Below are 20,979 nucleotides of genomic sequence, written 5' to 3' on the forward strand. Positions count from 1 at the left end.
CCAGAAGCATTTTTAATTTATTACTACTTTCTGTATTTGAGAGCTTGGGAATTTTTTCTATGTATTTCCTAAGCTTTTAATTTTCTTTTACAATTATTTTTGGCATGTCTATGTAGTTTCTGACTTCTGTATCTTGCCCAAACTTATTGGCTCTTATATTTTAAAAATCATTGTGGGCCAGGCTTGGTGGCTCAGGCTGTAATCCCAGCACTTTGGGAGGCCGAGGCTAGAGGATTGCCTGAGCCCACAGGTTCGAGACCAGGCTGTGCAACATAGTGAGACCTTGTCTCTACAATAAAAAAATCAAAAAACTAGCTGGCATGGTAGGCATGCCTGTAGTTCTGGCTACTTGGAAGGCTGAGGCAGAAGGATTGCAGGAGCCCAGCAGGTCGATGCTGAGGTGACTGTGAGCATGCCACTGCACTCCAGCCTGGGCAACGGAGAGACTCCAACTAAAAAAAAAATCATTATGAACTGTCTACTGCTGCTAATAATTCACTGAAACCTTCTCCATTGTGGTGAAATACTTGGGTTCCTCATCAAGCGCATGGGGAAGGGACCATTTTCTTCAATTCTCTTGGCTTGGAGGAAGGAGCCCATCTTCCTTCATGAAATCTCCAGGTCTGGTTTTCATTATCGACACTGAGCCAGTCAGATATTGGCCAGCTGATGCTCCTAGATGCTGAGGGTTATTCTCAACCTCAGTGCCAGCATCTCAGGTGGTTTTGTCAGGTCTTCTGAACTTAAAAAAGCTATAACCATGGCAACCTGAGGAAAAAATAATTACCTGTAGTGTCTGTAGATTGTTGTGTAGATTCTAAGTATAGAAAAGACTGGAACAAATCAAAAATCTAATTTTTATAAAGGAGGTAACTTCTCAGATTCCCATCTGAAAAATGGGCAGGTCAGTCATTCTACCTCTGGCTGGTAAGAGTCTTCTGAGTACTAGTCAAGCAAATGTATTTAAAATGCTTAGCACAAACCAGGCACAGTGGTTCACACCTGTAATCCTAGCACTTGGGAAGGCTGAGGCGAGGACTGCCTGAACCCAGGAGTTTGACACCAGCCTGGGCAACATGATGAGACCTTGTCTCTACAATAAATCAAAAATTTGCCAGGTGTGATGGTGCGCACCTGAAGTTTTGCCTACTTGGAAGGCTGAGGTGGAAGGATCACTTGAGCCCAGTGGGTTGAGGCTGCAGTAGCCATGATTGTGTCTTTGCACTCCAGCCTGGGTGACAGTGAGACTCTAACTCAAAAAAAAAAAAAATGCTTAGCACATTGCCCTGCCCATAAAGTGCTTAGTCAATGTTAGCAACTGTATGATAATCCCTTGTAAGAAGTATAGTCCCCTGGATGGGCACAGTGGTCCACACCTGTAATCTTAGCACTTTGGATGGCTGAGGACAGAGAATCACTTGAGGCCAGGAGTTTGAAACCAGCCTGGGCAACATAACAAGACTCATCTCTTAAAAAAGAAAAAGAAAAAATATATATATATACATATATATATATGTTTTTTTGTTTTTGTTTTTTTGAGTTGGAGTCTCTCTGTGTCACCCAGACTGGAGTGCAGTGGCCGCTCCCGGCCACCGCAGCCTCGACCTGCTGGGCTCTGGGGATCCGTCCGCCTCAGCCTTCCGAGTAGCTGGAACTACAGGCAAGCGCTACCACACCCGGCTGATTTTTTGATTAATTGTAGAGATGAGGTCTCGCTGCCCAGGCGCGTCTCGAACCCGCGGGCTTTGGCAATCCACTCACCTCAGCCTCCCAAAGGCGCAGGATTACAGGCTGAGCCACCGAGCCCGGCTTATATATATGTATATGGAGAGAGCGAGCTGGGTGTGGTGGTGGTGTACACCATAGTCCTAGCTACTCCAGGGGCCGAGGCAGGATTGCCTGAGACCAGGAGGTTGAGACTGCAGTAAGTCGTGATTATGCTGCTGCACTCCAGGCTGGGTGACAGAGTGAGACCCTGACTCGGAGGGGAAAAAAAAAGCACAGTCCAACTCTACAAACGAGGACACATAATGATATAATGAGAATGCCAGAACATCACGTCATAAACGGAAGCAGGGCTGAAGCTAGAGTTACAGCAGTGACTACCGAGGCTCCTCTTGTGCCAATCTACAAAGTGTTGGGGAATCAGGAAAGGAAGTAGATCCTCTACACACCCCTACCTGCTCCCATGGTGGAAGGGCTGGGAAATGGCAGGAAGGTTATTACATCCAGAGCGGTCCACAAAGTGCCAGTTCCCCAAAGGGCCAAAGACCAGAGCATCTGGTTGCCCACAGCACTCTAAGTCTGAGCCATCTCCCAGCATGACCATGCCCATAGGGGACAAATATTTAGAACGTCAATAAAGATTCCTCCTCATCTCAAAGGGGTGGCCTTGGAGCAAACCTCGCCCGCAGCTTTCACTCTGCAGGCACATCCAGATGGCTGAATTTCACAAGACTCTATTTGGATCACTCCGTCACTGATGTGGCAGAGGCAGTGTTTGGAATTTACCTTGAAAGGCTTTCCTAGAAAAGACGCCTTTAAACAAGTGCCACAGGGCTAGTGGCTCAGTCTCCTGCACAACAACAGAGTGTGCCACCCAGCTCCTGAGGCGGAGAGGCAAAGCTGGCTGTATTTCCCTGGAGCAGGGGCCAAAGACAGCCTCATGCTTTGCACCTCATCATCGCTTCGGGTTTAGCTCCAGAGGACTGGAGGACTAGCACCTAAAAAGCTGGAAACAAAGACACATACACTTCAGGTGTGGATTTTTATTTTCACAAAAAGACAACAATGTCTTCCCACATACAAGTATTTACAAAACCCAACTGATTCACCAATCTAGAACCTGGGTTTTTTCCACTTCTCAACATGGTTGGGAACATGGAAACAGTAATACCCACACAATTCCCAGAGATGGAATTCATCCATCAAACAGTGCAGATTACCTAGAAGTGCACTTACCTGCACCACTCAGTCTAAGAACCTCATGAAACAAACCTCATGGCCAAGGTTTCATTAAGCTATTTGGTTTCATACCATGCAAATCTGAACAAGTGTGCTGCTACACTAAACTGCAAATTGGTTCTCATTTTACAATTAAAAAGGTTCTCAACACTTTAGCAACTATACAGAATATGAAGGTTTATTTCAAAAAAGATTACATTTTTTTAAACCAGGATACACAGATGCACTTAATGTAACAGTACCTTCTGCAAAAATAGGTTACATAATACTCAGAAATGCAAGGAACAATCTTATTCTCTAAAAATTAGACAGCAGACTTTTTAAGCTTAGACAGCCTTCAAAATGGAGGCTGAAGATGCTTGGTGACAAGAAGTAACTCTAAAGCCAGACACCACAGAGCTAAAGGCTGCAAATTAAACCACTACCACGCAGCTGCAAACTACTCTGATATTCACACAGCATTAAACAAAACAGGTTCAATTCCAATCTTTTCAAATGTGTCTCGGTGCTGCAAGAAAAAAATTGAATGATACACAAAACTATTAAAAGTTACAACAGAACTATTTAAACATCTTCTCCAAAATTGAGAAAAGCAATCATGTTAAAATTTAAAAAAGAAAAAAAAAGTCTGACAGAACTCTCAAGCAAGTCAGAGGTCTTCTTCTTAAGTAGTCAAGTAAAAGTTTACAGGAGATTTCAATAAATTATCTTAAAACCACGGCAGAGCTCATTTTCAGAATCGTCGTGGAGGTCCACCTTTAAATGGCTTAAATCCAGAGCCACTTCCTCTTGGCATGGAGTTGCCACTGATTTGTACAATCCTATTAATTGGGGACGCATTACTGAAAAAGGTTTAAAGGAACAAAATGTCAGAGAACAAAGAACAAATCATCACAGCAAATACCACTTGGCACTTAGCAGTTACTAGGCCCTGTTTCTGGTACTTTTTCTTTATTGCATCATTTATTCCATCCAACAGTCCTGTGAGGTACATACCATCACTAACCCCATCTTACTGATGAAGAAACAGATCTGGAGGTTGAGTAATATGTCCAAGGTCACAGAGCTAATAAACGTGGAGCAGGGACTTGAACTTGGGCAATCTCATTTCAAAGCCGCTCTTGTTCAAAACCATCTGATGGGGTGCACATGAATGGAATCCAGAATGGATCTCAAAGTGTGGACCCCAGATCAGTGGCACCAACTGGGAGCCTGATAGAGATGCAACTTCTCACCCCTATCTCAGGACACTCAAAGAGGAATTCTGAAAAAGGTTTAAAAGAACAAAATAGTGCACACGTATAGTTCCAGCTACTTGGAAGACTGGGGTGGAAGGATCGCCGGAGCCCAGTGGGTCAATGGTGGGGTGGCCGAGAGCATGCCACTGCACTACAGCCTGGGTGATGGAGTGAGACTCCAACTCAAAAAAAACATTTTTTAAAAAGGCATGACCCTCATCCATACCTACTCTCCCTATTCACTCCATCTTGTCCTGAGTGACTTTTTTTTTCTTTCCCTGGATGAAAAAAGTCCTCAAAGAGAAACATTTTTGCTGATGTCGAAGAGGTGAAACAAAAACAACAGAAGCACTAAAAGGCAATAAAATCAATGAGTTAAAAAACTGTTCTGAGGAGTGGAAAACCATCTCGATAGGTACACTGAATCAAGCATAGAATACTTTGAAGTTGACTGAAGTTTAAATATGTAAGAATAAATACACAATTCTTATAAATAAGTTCCAGGGTTTTCTGCATCCTCCTCATATGTGTAGCAGAATCCAAAAGGTAATGAATCCTGACTTCATGTTGGAACCGTCATCTTGTGTACTACCTAGCATTCCTAAAAATCTTAGGAAGAAAATGGAAGTATGTTCTGTTGCCTCCTTTTTCAAATAACTCTTGCAAAGCTTTGGACATTGAACCTAAAGCCTGTTCACACACCAGGAGGGTGAGCCTTATTTTCTCCTTACACCAGCATCCGATGTGGCCCTCAAGCTGGCAAGCCTTCAGCTCTCCATCTCTTCCACGTTCCCCTTCTTTCTCACTTTCCTGACTTAGGAGAGATGCTTGCTTGGTTCAGGGATCCAAGTCCCTGCTTCTCCACTGGTCACTTCTACATCAAATTACACAGGTGTCCAACTTGTGCCTTCTTGCACAGCCCGCCAGTCATTCTGTCAGGTTTTTAAAGGTCACCAACAACTTTTTTCTTGATAAATAAAGATTCCTCTGTATTCTCTTGTCTCGGGCTCCTTGGTGGTTGAGCACTGTTTCACATTGCTGCTTTTCTTGTTTGGAAGAGGCCTCCGGTTTCCCAAGGCACTGTCATTTTCTTTCTGCCTTCATGACTGCCTTTGCTGGCTCCTTTCAGTGGTTTTGCTTAGACTCTGCTTTCTTTTTATTGAGTTGGAGTCTCGCTCTGTTGCCCAGACTGGAGTGCAGCGGCCGCTCCCGGCCACGGCAGCCTCGACCTGCTGGGCTCCGGTGATCCTTCCGTCCCAGTCTTCCGAGTAGCTGGAACTATATGTATGCACTATCACGCCGGCTGATTTTTTATTTTTTATTTATTGTAGAGACAAGGACTCACCAAGTTGCCTGGGTTCTGCAGATTCAGGCACTCGCCTCGGCCTCCCAAAGTGCTGGGATTACAGGCTGAGCCACTGAGCCCAGCTGGTTATGCCATTTTTGGTCAAAAGTTGAACACTCAGCTAGGTGTGGGCAGGTGTGTTTTCTTGGTGGAAGAAACAGTCATTTGTTTGCCACAAAAAAACTCACTGAAGCTGAATGCAATCTCTCACAACAATGCTAGTTGGTACACTGAGGCCAATGGATCCCTAGAACACTGACCTAGCAGGGAAGCCTATACTACAAGAGGCCTGCCCTCCAAAAAGATAATTATGGGTTTTGGGGGGTTCCTCCCTCACACATATCCACCTAGATCAACTTGCCAGAATGCCCATCAGCTGATTAACTTACAATGAAGAACACAAACTAACAAATTACTATCAGCTACCCCACAAAGAATCTTGGAGATTTTGAGTTAATACAGGGAAATGTTCAGGCAAACCCATGGTGTTTTTTGGTTTTTTTGAGTCGGAGTCTCACTCTGTCACCCAGGCTAGAGTGCAGTGGCACGTTCACGGTCACTGCAGTCTCGACCTGCTGGGCTCAGGCAATCCTTCCACTTCAACCTTCCAAGTTGCTGGAACTGCAGGTGTGCACCACCACACCCCGCTAATTATTTTTTATTTATTACAGAGACAAGATTTATAATGTTGTCCAGGCTGGTCTCGAACCTGTAGGCTCAGACAATCCTCTCACCTCAGTCTCCCGAAGTGCTGGGATTACAAGCATGAGCTACTGCACCCAGCTTAGACCTAGGGTTTTTGCTAGATGCAACTCAATCTTTCAGAAATTAGAATGCCCTTAAAGGAAAGGATAAAGGTTTGACTGCGTGTTAGCAGAAAGTCTTTTTTCTTTGAGTTGGAGTCTCACTCTGTCGCCCAGGCTGGAGTGCAGTGGCATGCTCACAGCCACTGCAACCTTGACCTGCTGGGCTCAGGTGATCCTTCAGCCTCAGCCTTCCAAGTAGCTGGAACTACAGGCTCGCGCCACCACGCCCAGTTAATTTTTTTTTATTGTAGAAATGAAATCTCGCCAAATTGCCCAGGTTGGTCTCAAACCTGTGGGCTCAGGCAATCCTCTCACCTAGGCCTCCCAAAGTGCTGGGATTATAGGATTTAGCCACCCAGCCCAGCCTCTGCAAAGTCTTAACTGATTAACGGTTTACCTTGAATGCTGGGTGATCATGCCTGCTCCTGCTCGGCCATCACCCATTCGCCTTGTATCATGATAGCTAGGCCCTTGAGAAGGTGGACCATGCCACTCTTTCCTTGGTCCACTTGTGTCCCGTCCATGGCGGTCAACCACGTGTCGTTCTTCAGGATAGTGCTAAATAGCATAGTAAAAGAAAAGTCATGACACTCCCGGTCTCATGCCCATTTATATTTACATTGCTGTACTTTTAAACGTCAAGCATATTAATAAGATGTCTAATAAGATAAAGGGATCAGTAATGGCACAGTATATAAAAAGAGTTTCCATCTATTCTGTAGTGAGAAGCTACTCAGACTTCAGGGTAGGATGTAAGAAAAATAACTCGATACTTGAATTCTGATTTCTATACCTTCTAGTATCCTAATGCTTTTAGAGCCTTGAGCATTTCAAATGCTTGACTCTATAGCCAAGGCACAGCCAGAGATCAAAACCTTAAGACAAACCAGGGTTGGCCATATGATCAACCTGTTGGGACAACATGTAAACAGCACACAGACACAGGAGTGGGCACCTTATTTTAGAGTATGACTCAGTGCTATGGCCCTTACAAGGTGCTACATTCATGACTATGAAAAACCAAGTAGTAACTGGGCTCGGTGGCTCAGCCTGTAATCCCGCGCCTTTGGGAGGCTGAGGTGAGAGGATTGCCTGAGCCCGTGGGTTCGAGACCCGCCTGGGCAGTGAGACCTCATCTCTACAATAAATCAAAAAATCAGCCGGGCATGGTAGCGCATGCCTGTAATTCCGGCTACTCGGAAGGCTGAGGTGGAAGGATCGCCAGAGCCCAGCAGGTCGAGGCTGCGGTGGCCGGGAGCGGCCACTGCACTCCAGTCTGGGCGACAGAGTGAGACTCCAACTCAGGAAAAAAAAAAAAAGAAAAACCAAGTAGTAAACATAAAGACACAAAAGTCACAGAACTAAGGATTTAAGGAAAGATGAGGCAAGCGTTGTTCACACTTGGCCTACAGGAAATAAAGTTGAAGCCATCCCGCAGGGAGACTTAGGTAGTATACTGGCAGAACACCATATAGACTAACAACATAAAAGGAGAATTTTCAAGGGAGGATTCAGTATTTCCCCAGGACACATTTTTTAAAAGGACATCTGAATACAGGGGACTAGTCCATGAGACTTCTTTAAATTTTACTTCAGCAAGTCAGAATATCTGGATTACATACTCAATCTTAAAAATTCTGTTCAGGGTAAATAGCTCAGTGAATTTACCTGTCATACATTTCTACTTATTAAAAATACAAAAACTTAAATAGCCATCAGGCCCCAATCTGTTTCATGAATGCTCTGGAAGAAATGGAGAGTGTATAGTGATATTAGCTATAATGCCAAGAGATGAGAATATATTCTAGTCAAACTGCTGTGATGAAACCTAATATGTATGCAAATGCAAAACAAAAGAACCAGCATGGAATGGAGACACAAACATACTTCAGAATTCTTCTTAGCATATAATTTACAAAAGTGTATTCTTTGTGTGCTGTTAACCCACAAGCCATTCATTTCATCAATAGAATACTTTGAAATGAGGCAAAAGATTTTTGCTCATTTGAGTTACTAAGAAATGAAGATACTCTCTCTGCCCAGCTCATTAACTTACAAAATATTCAAATCAGTAAATTGTCACAAGAACAAAAAGCAATTAAGGCAGGAGCAGTGGCTCATGCCTATAATCCCAGGACTTTGAGGGGCTAAGACAAGAGGACTGCTTGAGCCCAGGAGTTCAAGACCAGCAACATAGCAAGACCCTGTCCCAACTATTAAAAAAAAGGAGAAATTTATTATTATTTTAAAAGTAATTAAAAAATACAAAAAATGTCACTCATCTACCTTTAGGATAAAAGGAAAAAAAATAGACAAAAGTTTTATTTCAATTCTATAAACTTCTTAATGAAGTAGGTGATAAAGAATATTTTTAAAAAGGAAAAATTAAGCTGGGCTCGGTGGCTCAGCCTGTAATACCGTGCTTTGGGAGGCCGAGGTGAGTGGACTGCCTGAGCCCGCGGGTTCGAGACCCACCTGGGCAACTTGGCGAGACCTCATCTCTATAATAAATCAAAAAATTAGCTGGGCGTGGTAGCACGCGCCTGTAGTTCCAGCTATGGAAGGCTGAGGTGTAAGGATCGCCGGAGCCCAGCAGGTCGAGGGGGCAGTGGCCAGGAGCATGCCACTACACTTCAGTCTGGGCAACAGAGTGAGACTCCAACTCAAAAAAAAAAAAAAAAGGAAAAATTAGACCAGGTACAAGGCTCACCCCTGTAACCCCAGCACTTAAGAGGTCAAGGCAGGAGGATCACTTGAGGTCAGGAGTTTGAGACCAGCCTGGAGAACATAACGAAAACCCTTTTCTCCCCAAAAAATTAGCTGGGCATGGTGGCATGTGGCTGTAATACCAGCTACTCAGGAGGCTAAGGCAGAAAGATTGCTTGAGCCAGGAGTTGATATGATAATGCCACTGTACTCTAGGGCAACAGAGTGAAATTCTCATCTCTAAAGACAAAATAAAAATGCTTTTTTAAGGAAAAAGAACACAAGTAGATGTCAAATATTTCTGATTTGAGTTTTAAAGCCTCAATTTCTTTCTTTTTTTTTTTGAGTTGGAGTCGAGTCTCACTCCGTCGCCCAGGCTGGAGTGCAGTGGCACACTCATGGCCACCGCAGCATTGATCTTCTAGGCTCTGGCAATCCTTTTGCCTTAGCCTTCCAAGTAGCCAGAACTACAGGCACGAGCTACTATGCCTGGCTAATTTTTTTTATTTATTGGAGAGACGAGGTCTCGTCAAATTGCCTGGGCTGGTCTTGAACCTGCAAGCTCAGGCAATTCACTCGCCTCCACCTCCCAAAGTGCTGCGATTACAGGCTGAATCACCAAGTCCGGCCTCAATTTCTTAAAAAGATGTAAAACCAAAGTCATCACTAGGGCAGCTCATTACCAAATATAACAATTTTTTAATTTCAGTAGGAAGTATTATAAAAATGTAATGAGTATTTTGAGGCTAGTATCCTACTTCTCTGGACTATTGATGTTCAACAACTGACAATAAAATATGAGAAAAATAAGATCTTTTATAAGAAACCCATCTCCCAGCCCTTCAAAATGGTTTCTATGTACAGTCTCTCCTAAGTCTTCTAGACTGACTGTTAAAGAGCTGACAGTACATCTTCCTCAGCGTTTACCTGAGCTCCGCTTCCCCGGTCTGTGATGACTCCTCTGTCTCCCTCTCTGCTTCCGTAGCCTGATGCACTACTGCGACTCCCAGGGGGGGCGCCTCTCACGCTGTGTCCTGATACTTCTCTCCCAGATCGTTCTGGCCTTTCAACTCTGTGAAACAAAGTGCAGAAACATACATGAACAAACTTTATTATAATTTAAAATTTTTTGCCCAACTGCATCATATACACTTGGGAGGCATTAAAAAGTGTGCAAAGACCTTGCTTCCCGTTTGTCGGCAGACATGGCTCCTTCGCTTTTCCACGAGGTTGGTCTGGATGGAGTAGGCCCCGCATCTCGAGGATGTCTGGGGTGAGTGATATCAGGCCTGTCATGAATGATCACTGTTCTCCTTTCATCGCGCTCCCCTCGTACTTCTCGCCTGTCTGAGTCTCTAAGTTCATTTCTTGGGGGTGGAGGTTCATTTCTTCTGGAGTCACTGAAATTTTTGGGGTATCTTTCGAAGCCTGGATCTTCTCTTCGTGTGGTAGGTCGCGTTTTTTTCCCTTCACTTTGACCAACAAAGCGGTCCCGCCTGTTGATAAGGAACAAAGATCACAAGTCCTAAGAAATACTTTTTTGACCTTAATTCTTCTTAGCTTTTTTCTGCATAACCTATTATGATGACACCATCTTTAAAAATAATCTTAAGGGCTGGGAGCAGTGGTCCATGCCTGTAATCCAAGGCAGGAGGATGGCCTGAGCCCAGGAGTTTGGGATCAGCCTGGGTCTCATCTCTACAAAAAATTAGCCAGTTGTGGTGGTGAATGCCTATAGTCCCATGCCTATAGTCTCAGGAGGCTGAGGTAGGAGGATCAACTAACCCCAGGAAGTCAAGACTGTGGTAAGCCGTGATCATACCACCGTACTCCAGCCTGGGTGATAGTTAAGACTCCGACGCAAAAAAAAAGAAAAAAAAAACTTAAGGCAACGCCACCAAAAGAACTAGTCACTGATTATATAGCTCATTTTCTTTTTGAGTTGGAGTCTCACTCTGTCACCCAGGCTGGAGTGCAGTGACACACTCACAGCCACCCCAGCATTAAGTACAGGTTACACTCTGTTCTGACCTGTACTTAATTCACGTTTTAAGGGAATTAAAGTCATCACTAACAAGGCTCATATACTAAATAAAATAACTGTCAACTTATCTACCTTTCAAAAGACGAAGACTGTACTGCCGAACTCTCAGGAAACCTGCCCCTCTCTCGATGATCAAAGTCATTAAATCTGTTCTGTTGGCGAGAGTAGTCAGATCCATGGCCAAATCGTGCATCTGTATCTAGAGACAACTTTTTATTCTCGCTCCAGTAAGGATCATCTCTCCTTGAAGAGAAATATTTGCTCATTTATATAAATTGGTTTTGCAGCAATCAAACAGCACTTATGTAGAGTCATACATACCACATGTGGACACAAGAGAGCTAATAGATTCAAGATATAATACATTCCGTTAGGAGTACAAGCTAGCAAAGAGTGCTAAATTATGTAAAGTCATATAATGTTAGAGGAGTTTAATAAGAGAAAAATAGTTGAAAAATTGCCAGTTTAAAATTACTAAATGAAAAAGACAAGTAAGGTAATTGATGTTTACAATTTTATATTGAAATCCTAACCAGCAGTCAACCTCATCAGTTAACCTTAACTCCGGAAATGTCAGAGAGTAAGTCCCAAGGTACAATTCATTCATTCCACCTATTTCTCCACACAACGCATTCTCATAGAATTTATATTAAGAAAATTAGAAGGATATACTTAGTTTTTTAAGCCTATCAAGAGGCATAAATACAAACGCAAAAGAATCTATATTCCAGGCTCCCCAAGTTTATGATATCCATTTTTGTACTATCTGGTCTACCCTATAAGAACTTTCAAAAGGGGCCTGAGTTTGGGAACCATTACTAAAGCCAACTATGACAATGTCTTTCCAGTCATAACAAAAAAACATTTGGTATTAGAAAGGGAAAAAGGGAGAGAAGAGGAGGCTGTTCTGACTTGACAGTGTCCTGGTCCCACCCAGGACTGCGCTCCATCCTGTCCCTGCTGATCACACGCCTTTTTATTCATGATGGGAGCCTGCACTTGCTAATTCTCTAGTCTTAGCTTGGAGAGAGTAAGATAGCAAGAGTAACTGTTAGGGAAGAAAGTAAGCAACTACCTATGATCTACATCACGTGGGCGTTTCAAAGAATTCCTTTTTTCTTGCTCATAGCGAAGCTGCTGCTGTTGCCTTCTGAGTTCCTCACGTTCTCGGGCAATCCGTTCAGCTTCTTTACGACGTTCCTTCACACAACACAGAATGAAGAACCAACCAATGCAAAATGAAAACATAAGGTAAGTATATATGCACCTGGTTTTCATTCTGTCTTTAAGAAACCATCCTAGACAAGCGACAGGAGAAACACACACCTGGGACAAATAAATACATTTGATTTCCATAATCTAAACTATGACTGTTGCTCTGTAACATTAAAATAGGGATTGGGCAGTGAAAGCTGGCAAGTATTTGGGAAGGTCAGGTTTAGTTTTAATCATTTGACTAAAACAAAAGCATCTAAAGGGAATTAGAAATAGAGTTCTTAATATGCATGGAGACTAAATGCCTTAAAACTCTGAGGTGTAATTCTGCAAAGAGAGGCATTATTTCCTTCCAGCCTTGGGAAATCACTCCCACTACAATATATGAGGAAATCATTATTATTTTCTATGATTGGGATAGTGACAGAGCCTGGATTACAACTACTCTGGACTCATAGTCCTATGCTCAGACTATTAGGCTGCCATGATATTGCAGAGCTAGAGTTATTACCAATTATCTGGAACAAAGTCACCACTAAACGTATTTTTAACTAGACCCTAACTAATTGTTATCTTTCAGGGACACTTGTATGCTCATTAGCTAAACTCATTCTATGGAAGCTTTACAATAAGTAAAGCAAATTTTAGGGAAAAAAATCACAGAGTTTGAAAAGGGTGAGTTATTTAAGATGAAAAGATTTTCTGACTGCACCTGTTCAATACGAATGCGTTCCCTTTCCAAGCGTTCGCGTTCCATTCTCTCTCTCTCTAGTTTTTGCCTTTCAATTTCTAGGCGCTCTCTCTCTCTCTGTAAGCGTTCCCGTTCTTCCCGTTCACGAATTATTCTAATGCGTTCTCGCTCTCGACGCTCTCTTTCTGCAATCTCTCTTCGTCTAACAAAAATCAGTATTTAGAAATACTTAAATTATGCTAGCACTGTGTGAAAGAGAATAGCTTTTGAATTTGAATTTTTCCTTGAGGTTGGCAATTTTAAACTTCAACTCAATCTAAGTAGTTTTAATGTAATTGGAAAGAGATCTCAAAATAAAACTTTGAACAGATTCCAATACTGTCACTTATTTATAAGACTGTCAACTGAGCAGCTGAATTTTATAGAGTAGTTGCTTTTTAGATGATACCTGTTTAAATAAAAATTGCTACAACAATAACCCATAAGTTAATTGGCATTTTAGAAGGATATTCTACAAATATAAATTTACAAAACCATAACTTCTATCAATTGTTTTTGATAGAAAAATTTCCAGTATCTATTATATATGCTATCTCCTTAAACAAGATATATACTTTATTGTGATGACCTGGAATCTTAACCATCAACATCAGTTACAGCAAATGCTGCATTTAACAAAATAATGCCCTTAAGGGCTCTTTTGGAGCTCAGTAACAGATGTCCATAATAGATGGCTTCAGATTATGTACCTTTCTGAGTCAGGGGAAGTTCAATTGCTTGCTGAACTGAATTAAGTTATTATATTAGACTTTTAATCATGTTTCTGTCATTTACTCATTCTAAGGCAATCAGCGTCCTATTTTTGGTCTATTATCAATTCTAGCAACCCACTGGTTCTCAGCATCAGCACTACTCCTATGGAAATCAAAGGGACATTTTTAATGATCACAATGACCATGGGGCTGACACTAGTACTTAGTGTATGGAGACCAAGGAATCTAAATATCTTATGCTACATGGAATAGTCAGGATAGTCCAACACAACAAAAACTATCTAACATTACTCATACCTTTCAGATGCCACAATGAACATTCATGCCATTAAAAACAACAAAACACTGAAAAAAAAAACCATCTGAGCCTAGAACTTAACTCCATTTTTAATAAATGCTAGGCTTGTTTGTTTGCTCCGGTATGGTTTTACATACACTAAAATTTCCAATAATGCAACTCCACGTAAATGAGGGAAAATTATACTTTTTCAAGAACTTTACCAAGAGTTGCTCACCATTCTAGAAATCATGTCATAATGTCAATACTGCTCCTGGTATTTGATTCACCAATACAATATACCAGTATCAGTCTATATTTGTGGCTGTCACATTCTCAGTGAGTCTAAACAGGGATGCCATCGTCTAACTACTTAAGTCTTCTAAATCAAACCTAAACATTCACATCTGGAAGATGTATTTTATTACAAATTATTTTATTTCTCATTAATAGTATAGCTAAGTCATTATGCTGATGTTTTAGAAATTATTTGTATAGGTAGGTATGTTATATATCAATTCCATTTCAGGCAAGTAAAGAGAACATTACAACATTATGAAAGGGACATTGGTCCAATAGGTTTAAGAATCTAGTTGCTCCCCATTCCCACCCTCCTCCCAATCTATTGTCAACTAAATAAACAGGAAGCTAAGTGCACTGGGACTTCATCTAAAAAAAAGAAAAAAATGAGTCCTGAGTGCTACAAAAGGTATTTTCTTTTAAGTAAAGTTGTTATGGCAATCACTGTACAGCATTATCTTCATTTTACTTTATTTTATATTTTTTTGAGTTGGAGTCACTCTGTCACTCAGGCTGGAGTGCAGTGGCACGCTCATGGCCACTGCAGCCTCAACCTGCAGGGCTCAGGTGATCTTTACAGGGCTCAGGTGATCTTTACTCCTCAGCCTTCCAAGTAGCTGGAACTACAGGTTTGTACCACCATGCCCGGCTAATTTTTTAAAAATTTATTGTGGAGATGAGGTCTCACCAAGTTGCCCAGGCTGGTCTCGAACCCATGGGCTCGGGCAATCCTCTCACCTTGGCCTCCCAAAGTGCTAGGATTATAGGCATGAGCCACTGCGTCCGGCCTTACGGCATTATCTAAGTCACTACAAGTTATCTCTGGTAGTTCCTAACACTCCTGTGAATGAATAGGTGAAATCCTATGATGCGTGACCTCTGGACAAGACAGGTTAACATATGAAAAAATACACTATAGGCCAGGCACGGTGACTCATGCCTATAATCCCAGCACTTTGGGAGATCGAGGTGAGATGAGAAGATTGTCTGAGCCCACGGGTTTGAGACCATCCAGGGCAACTTGGAGAGACCTCAGCTCTACAATAACTTAAAAAATCAGCCAGGCATGGTGGCGTGTGCCTGTAGTTCCAGCTACTTGGAAGGCTGAGGCAGGTCAAGGCTGCAGTGGCCGTGAGTGTGCCACTGCACTCCGACCAGGGTGACAGAGTGAAACTCCAACTCAAAAAAAATAAAATAAAATAAAATAAAAATAAGAAAAACACTATAAAACGTATTCACAAGAATGTTTTAAGTGGCATCCAAAAACTGAGATATGAAAACAAACTGGCCCTCATGATGAACTCCAGAGATCCACAGATATCACCACTAAAAACAGAAACAACTTGGTTGTTTTATGTTTTCAGTTTGTTAGTTTTAAAGAGAATGAGTGCTTGCTCTGGTAAAGAGTTTGAATACCATAATCTCACAGGGCCAATCTTTCTTTAGTTGGGTACTAACTCAAACAACAATACATTTTTGCTAAATTTGTTGTTAAAATTTCAAATTACAGAATGTAAGCACTGTAGCTTATTTTGAAACTATCTTATCTCAAAATTAATTTTTCCTTTAAAGTCATGTTTCTTATGGCAGCAGTTTTGGAGTAGAGGAAAGAGCATTGGACTTGGAGTCCGAAGACTTGGGTCTGAGTCCCGACTCTGCCACTCATTAGCCATGTGGCATTGGAAGAGTCATTTAGCCTCTCTGGGCCTCCATTCTTTTTAATTATATGATGAGCATAACTAACCTTACAGAAACTGTTGAGTTGGAAATAGCAGTTGGAAAAGCACTTTGTAAACTGTAAAGTGCTAGGTAAACTTAAGAAACCATTAGATGCTACTGTACTTCCTTAAAATGACAGTTTTCTATGGGAATACAAGTTCTATAAACTGGCTTATGACTAATGTCAAAGATGAACCTCTGTATTTAAAGATAGGTATAAAACAGACTCTTTTCCTACCTTCGAAGTTCCATTGCTCTTCGTAGTCTTTCAAATCGAACTAAATGTTCTCTCAATCTTTGTTCCTTCATCTTTTCAAAAGGCAAAATCTCTTTCCTTCTGTAGTCTTTATCCCTTTTTTTATCTAGGCTAGCTCTCTCTTTTTCCTTGCTTCTTCCATGTATCTATAAAAAAAATTATAAAGAACTAGAAGTTAAACTAATTCAAGGTTGTATTTTTCAAGTTTAGCTGGTCATTTAAAAAGTTCAAATGACTCGTAACATTTCCTTTTTCCTACGCTTTCTAGCATGAAAGTATGCAAAAAAAAAAGCAGAATTACAGAAAAGCAGAATTATCTTCCTTTGTAAACAAGTGAAACAGTACACAATTACCCTTCTCAGAGACTTACTTTCTCGTATCTCCCTCTTCTTGATGGTCTACAATGATCTCCTTTGGTCTGGTCTAATATTACCATATGACCTGGACTTTTTGAACCTAAGGGGAAAAGAAATACTTAAACAAATGTGTTAAAAAAAAAATCGAAAAAGAAAACAGATACATGTAAAAATGCTGAATTCTGATATTCACAAATCAATACATAAAATAAAAACCCTACTTATTCTATGAGAACTTGGACGCAAAGAGTTTTAAAAGTTCAATTGGCTAACATAAATACTTTTAGTGACATCAAAAAGATCCTGCCTCAGTGCTACAAATCACTGAACATTCCAAGTCAGCACAGATATAATAGTATAGTAAGGCACTTAGCTGGAAGAACACATCTATTTCCCAAGAGTAGAAAAGGAGAAGACACTCAGGCCTACTAGAGCTCCTTTTCGACCACAGTGACACCTAACAACAAAACTTAAGTATTTATCTGGACTATAATCTCAGGTTTTCCCTTCCTCTGTAAAAATGAAGTAGTAGAATGCATTAGAAAGGAATTGAGAAGAAAGATACATAGCATACTTATTCGCTTCTTGTCTTCACTTTTTTTAAGCGATTCTGAAGTTTGGCCACTTGCTCCATTATCGTTCTTCTCATCTTTACCTTCTGTTTTCTTAGTATCCTTGCTTTCTTTTTTTTCAGATTTCTCAGATGACCTTTTCTCTTCTTTTTTGACAGAGGCTTGTGTCCTGATCATCCCACCCCACACAAGAAAACAGAATGAGAACTTCATAATGCACCAAACCAAAAAGACTATCTGCTTATCCAGAAATCAATCAATCAATCCTTACTTGCTACTTCTATCACTCATATTTTTTTTATCTCCAGAACTTCTTGAACTATTCTTTTCATCATTTTCTTTCTTCATTTCTTTCTTAGAAGGATCACCTTTTACCTGGAAGGTTCAAACCAGAAAAAAAACAACCTGTAAGCTTTAAAGTTACATTTTTATAAAAAGTATGCTGATGGCAGAAAATCTGGAAAAGATAAAATATTATAAAGAAAGTAAAAAAACACAAATACATAAAAATAAAAATTCCTGCTAACCCTACACCCTGCCAATGTTTTTTGTGTTTTTTTTTTGAGTTGGAGTCTCACTCTGTCACCCAGGCTGGAGTGCAGTGGCACTCTCATGGCCACCACAGCCTCAACCTCTGGGCTCAGGTGATCCTTGCACCCCAGAATTCTAAGTAGCTGGAACTATAGGCGTGCACCACCATGCCCAGCTAATTTTTTGATTTATTGTAGAGATGAGGTCTCACCAAGTTGCCCAGGCTGGTCTCAAACCCGTGAGCTCAGGCAATCCTCTCACTTTGGCCTCTCAAAGTGCTGGAATTATAGGCGTCAGCCACTGCGCCTGGCCCTGCCAATGTTAACATCTTTTTTTTTTAATTGGAGTCTCACTCTGTTGCCTAGGCTGGAGTGCAGTGGCATACTCACAGCCACCCCAGCATCGATTTGCTGGGCTCAGGTGATCCTTCCGCCTCAGTCTTCCAAGTAGCTGGAACTACAAGCGCATGCTGCCACGCCTGGCTAGTTAATTTATTATTTATTGTAGAGACGAGGTCTTGCCAAGTTGCCCGGGCTGGTCTCGAACCTGTGGGCTCAGGTAATCCACTCGCCTCACCCTCCCAAAGTGATGGGATTACAGGCTGCCACCAAGCCCAATCCAATGTTAACATCTTTAAGTTGAGAATTGCCAACCATCAAATTAACCTCACTTCATGAGCAGTTAGGCAAACTTACTTTTTCAACAGAAATCAGCTGTCCATGTAGCTCGGTGCGGTGAAGATGGGCAATGCACCTGGACACCTCTGTGCTTGAAGACATAGTTACAATACCATAGCATTTTGCCCCAGGACTTCGAGCATTTGTAACTACCTTTGCACTCAGAACCTGTAAAATGAGAGTGTACTTTAGAAGGTTTTATAACTTTACAACTATACACATTTCCAAATAGATGAAACTTCAGAACGGAGACTATTCAAATTAAAAAATATAGTCAGGATATATTAATTCAGTATATGTTATTCTGTTTCATACTGCTGTGATCATCTACTTTACCCTTAAGTACTGAATAAATATTCAGGGGAACAATTTAAAGTGTCAAAAAGCGATTATACCTAACTATTAATTTATATTTATTTAGTTATTCCCTCCTAAATATATAGCAAAAACTATTAGTCACACATCAATGAAGTAATGACACAATCAACAAAAGCAAATAAATTGGACCAAAACATCAATATCACACGCCTACTTTTAATCTTAAAGAAAAAGTAAGTTTCTAGATACTTTATGGTATTAACACTTGCCTATAAGTCACTTTATATTTCAAAAATAAGACACCAGTCGCAGACTTAAAAATATACTTCCCCCAAAATATACCCTAAAACTTGAAAGGCAGCACTTTCCATTCATGTGTTTTAAAAATTTATATTACTATAAAAGTGACGAACAGTTTCAATTCTATACGATGGACAGTTAAGAGGGACAAAGCAGGGATGGAGTGAGAAGAGATGAGAGAATAATCTAGTGCTGAAGAAAGAGGAACAAAGACATAATGCCAGGAGAGGTAAGTTGGGAATTTAGGAGGTTTTATAGTGTGGGTGGCTGGAAATAATCGGCTTTTATCTCAGCTCTGGGAAAGGCTGATTTGCCCATAGCAATTAAATTTTTAAGTCCAAGGTCATTATCAAGTGAATGATATAGTTTTAATCTTAATAAATACCAGCATTAAAATATTGTTTTCACATATCTATTAATACATTATTGAAAACAAAAAAATCTGTAACACAACCAATCATATACCACAATTTTCACAGTTCTGTATCTGAAAACAACAAGAGCCTCCTTTACACTTGGGCAACTCACTACATAAATAAGAAAAAACTTCCTAAAGTCAATCAAGACAGTTTCTGTAACATTCACTAATGGCTATTTACCAATATTGGCTGGTCATGAATTTAACAAATATTTGAGCCTATCATGTACACAAAAAGTACAGTAAATAAGGGTCCTGCCCTAAAAAAGCTTACACTGGAGTAGGTTAATATGATGCATACAAAAGAGTATAATGTAAGTAGCAAATACTGAATGCTCTCAAGGATACAATCAATTGCAATTTAATGCAATAGCTATTAACTGGATATTAATTGACTACTACTCTTCTGTTAGGTCTCCCCTTAACTGCCAGATAAACTTTTCCTGTTGAACTAACTAATCATTATAAAGATTCTCCCTTTTCTCTCAATACCCTGTACTCTTCCTTCATAGCACTTATGTATCTTTCTGATTACGTCTTTTCTCTCTCTCTCCTGGCGCCTCTCTCTCTCTCTCTCTCTCTCTCTCTCTCTCTCACTTCAGTTTTACATTTTCCCCCATCACTAGACTGGAATCTCTATTACAACAGGGATCATACATAGTTTTCCCCCAATTACATATCTCACTGCCTTATACTAATCTGCTCACATTTTCACAAGGACCAAATGAGCCTCAGCAATGTGTTAGAGCCTATGCTATTTGCTAAAACAATTATGATGAGTAAAACTTAGTCCTTGGTTTGAATGGGTTCAAGTTTTGAAATACAAAGATCTCCAATGCTTGGAGTGAGACCAAATGATGAAATGCCAATTAACCCAACCCTAATCTACCATTACCACAGAACTATGTCTATATCATTCCTAAGAGACACCAGAAATGAAAAAAATATTTATATAATACTATGTAGTATACAATTCCTGTTTCAAATGCAGATACTAGAAAGATGGATAAAAAGGTAAAAAGAATATACCTTTCCATATTTGCCAAAGAGGTTCTTCAAATCAGCAGCTTTGGTATTAGATGAAAGTCCACTAACCCAGATATTTTTAGTTGAGCTTCCACTGTTACCGCTAGCACTACTTGTACTTCCTAGAATAGATTTAATATCAGAGATTTAAGTATCAGATAAGATCAGTTTAAGATAATCAGAATTTTTTTTTACAAAATTATAAGGGCCATGTTCTCTTAAAACTACAAAATCTTTTCATTTAATTTTGACAATATGACTTTACTATATCTAAGTCCTATACATTTATATATAAGTCCTATTATTAAAATTAAACATAACAGACTAGTGAGAACACAAATCTGAATTTTGTTTTGTTTTGTTTTGTTTTGAGTTAGAGTCTCACTCTGTTGCCCAGACTAGAGTGCAGTGGCCGCTCCCAGTCACTGCAGCCTCAACCTGCTGGGC

At 40.6% G+C, this 20,979-nt stretch overlaps 1 protein-coding gene across 2 annotated transcripts in view; it reads right to left on the reverse strand.

The window, feature by feature from the left end:
- Nucleotides 1-2,753: 2,753 nt before the first annotated feature.
- The window catches only part of SLTM (SAFB like transcription modulator), a 51,694-nt gene continuing 33,468 nt past the window's right edge, over nucleotides 2,754-20,979 (reverse strand). For both annotated transcript variants that reach the window (XM_008061471.2, XM_008061470.2), the window contains exons 8-20: nucleotides 20,536-20,654; nucleotides 18,489-18,638; nucleotides 17,534-17,637; nucleotides 17,265-17,431; nucleotides 16,705-16,790; nucleotides 16,317-16,480; nucleotides 13,031-13,211; nucleotides 12,179-12,303; nucleotides 11,176-11,346; nucleotides 10,241-10,555; nucleotides 9,987-10,131; nucleotides 6,751-6,911; nucleotides 2,754-3,806 (exon numbers count right to left, since the gene is read on the reverse strand). In XM_008061471.2, the coding sequence (XP_008059662.1) occupies nucleotides 3,698-3,806; nucleotides 6,751-6,911; nucleotides 9,987-10,131; nucleotides 10,241-10,555; nucleotides 11,176-11,346; nucleotides 12,179-12,303; nucleotides 13,031-13,211; nucleotides 16,317-16,480; nucleotides 16,705-16,790; nucleotides 17,265-17,431; nucleotides 17,534-17,637; nucleotides 18,489-18,638; nucleotides 20,536-20,654 (1,997 nt within the window). In that variant the 3' untranslated portion in view covers nucleotides 2,754-3,697. The remainder of the gene's footprint in view (nucleotides 3,807-6,750; nucleotides 6,912-9,986; nucleotides 10,132-10,240; nucleotides 10,556-11,175; nucleotides 11,347-12,178; nucleotides 12,304-13,030; nucleotides 13,212-16,316; nucleotides 16,481-16,704; nucleotides 16,791-17,264; nucleotides 17,432-17,533; nucleotides 17,638-18,488; nucleotides 18,639-20,535; nucleotides 20,655-20,979) is intronic.

The sequence above is a fragment of the Carlito syrichta genome, unplaced genomic scaffold (assembly GCF_000164805.1).
Source record: "Carlito syrichta isolate Samal-C Ts95f unplaced genomic scaffold, Tarsius_syrichta-2.0.1 Scaffold305279, whole genome shotgun sequence".
In the NCBI taxonomy this organism is placed as follows: domain Eukaryota; kingdom Metazoa; phylum Chordata; class Mammalia; order Primates; family Tarsiidae; genus Carlito; species Carlito syrichta.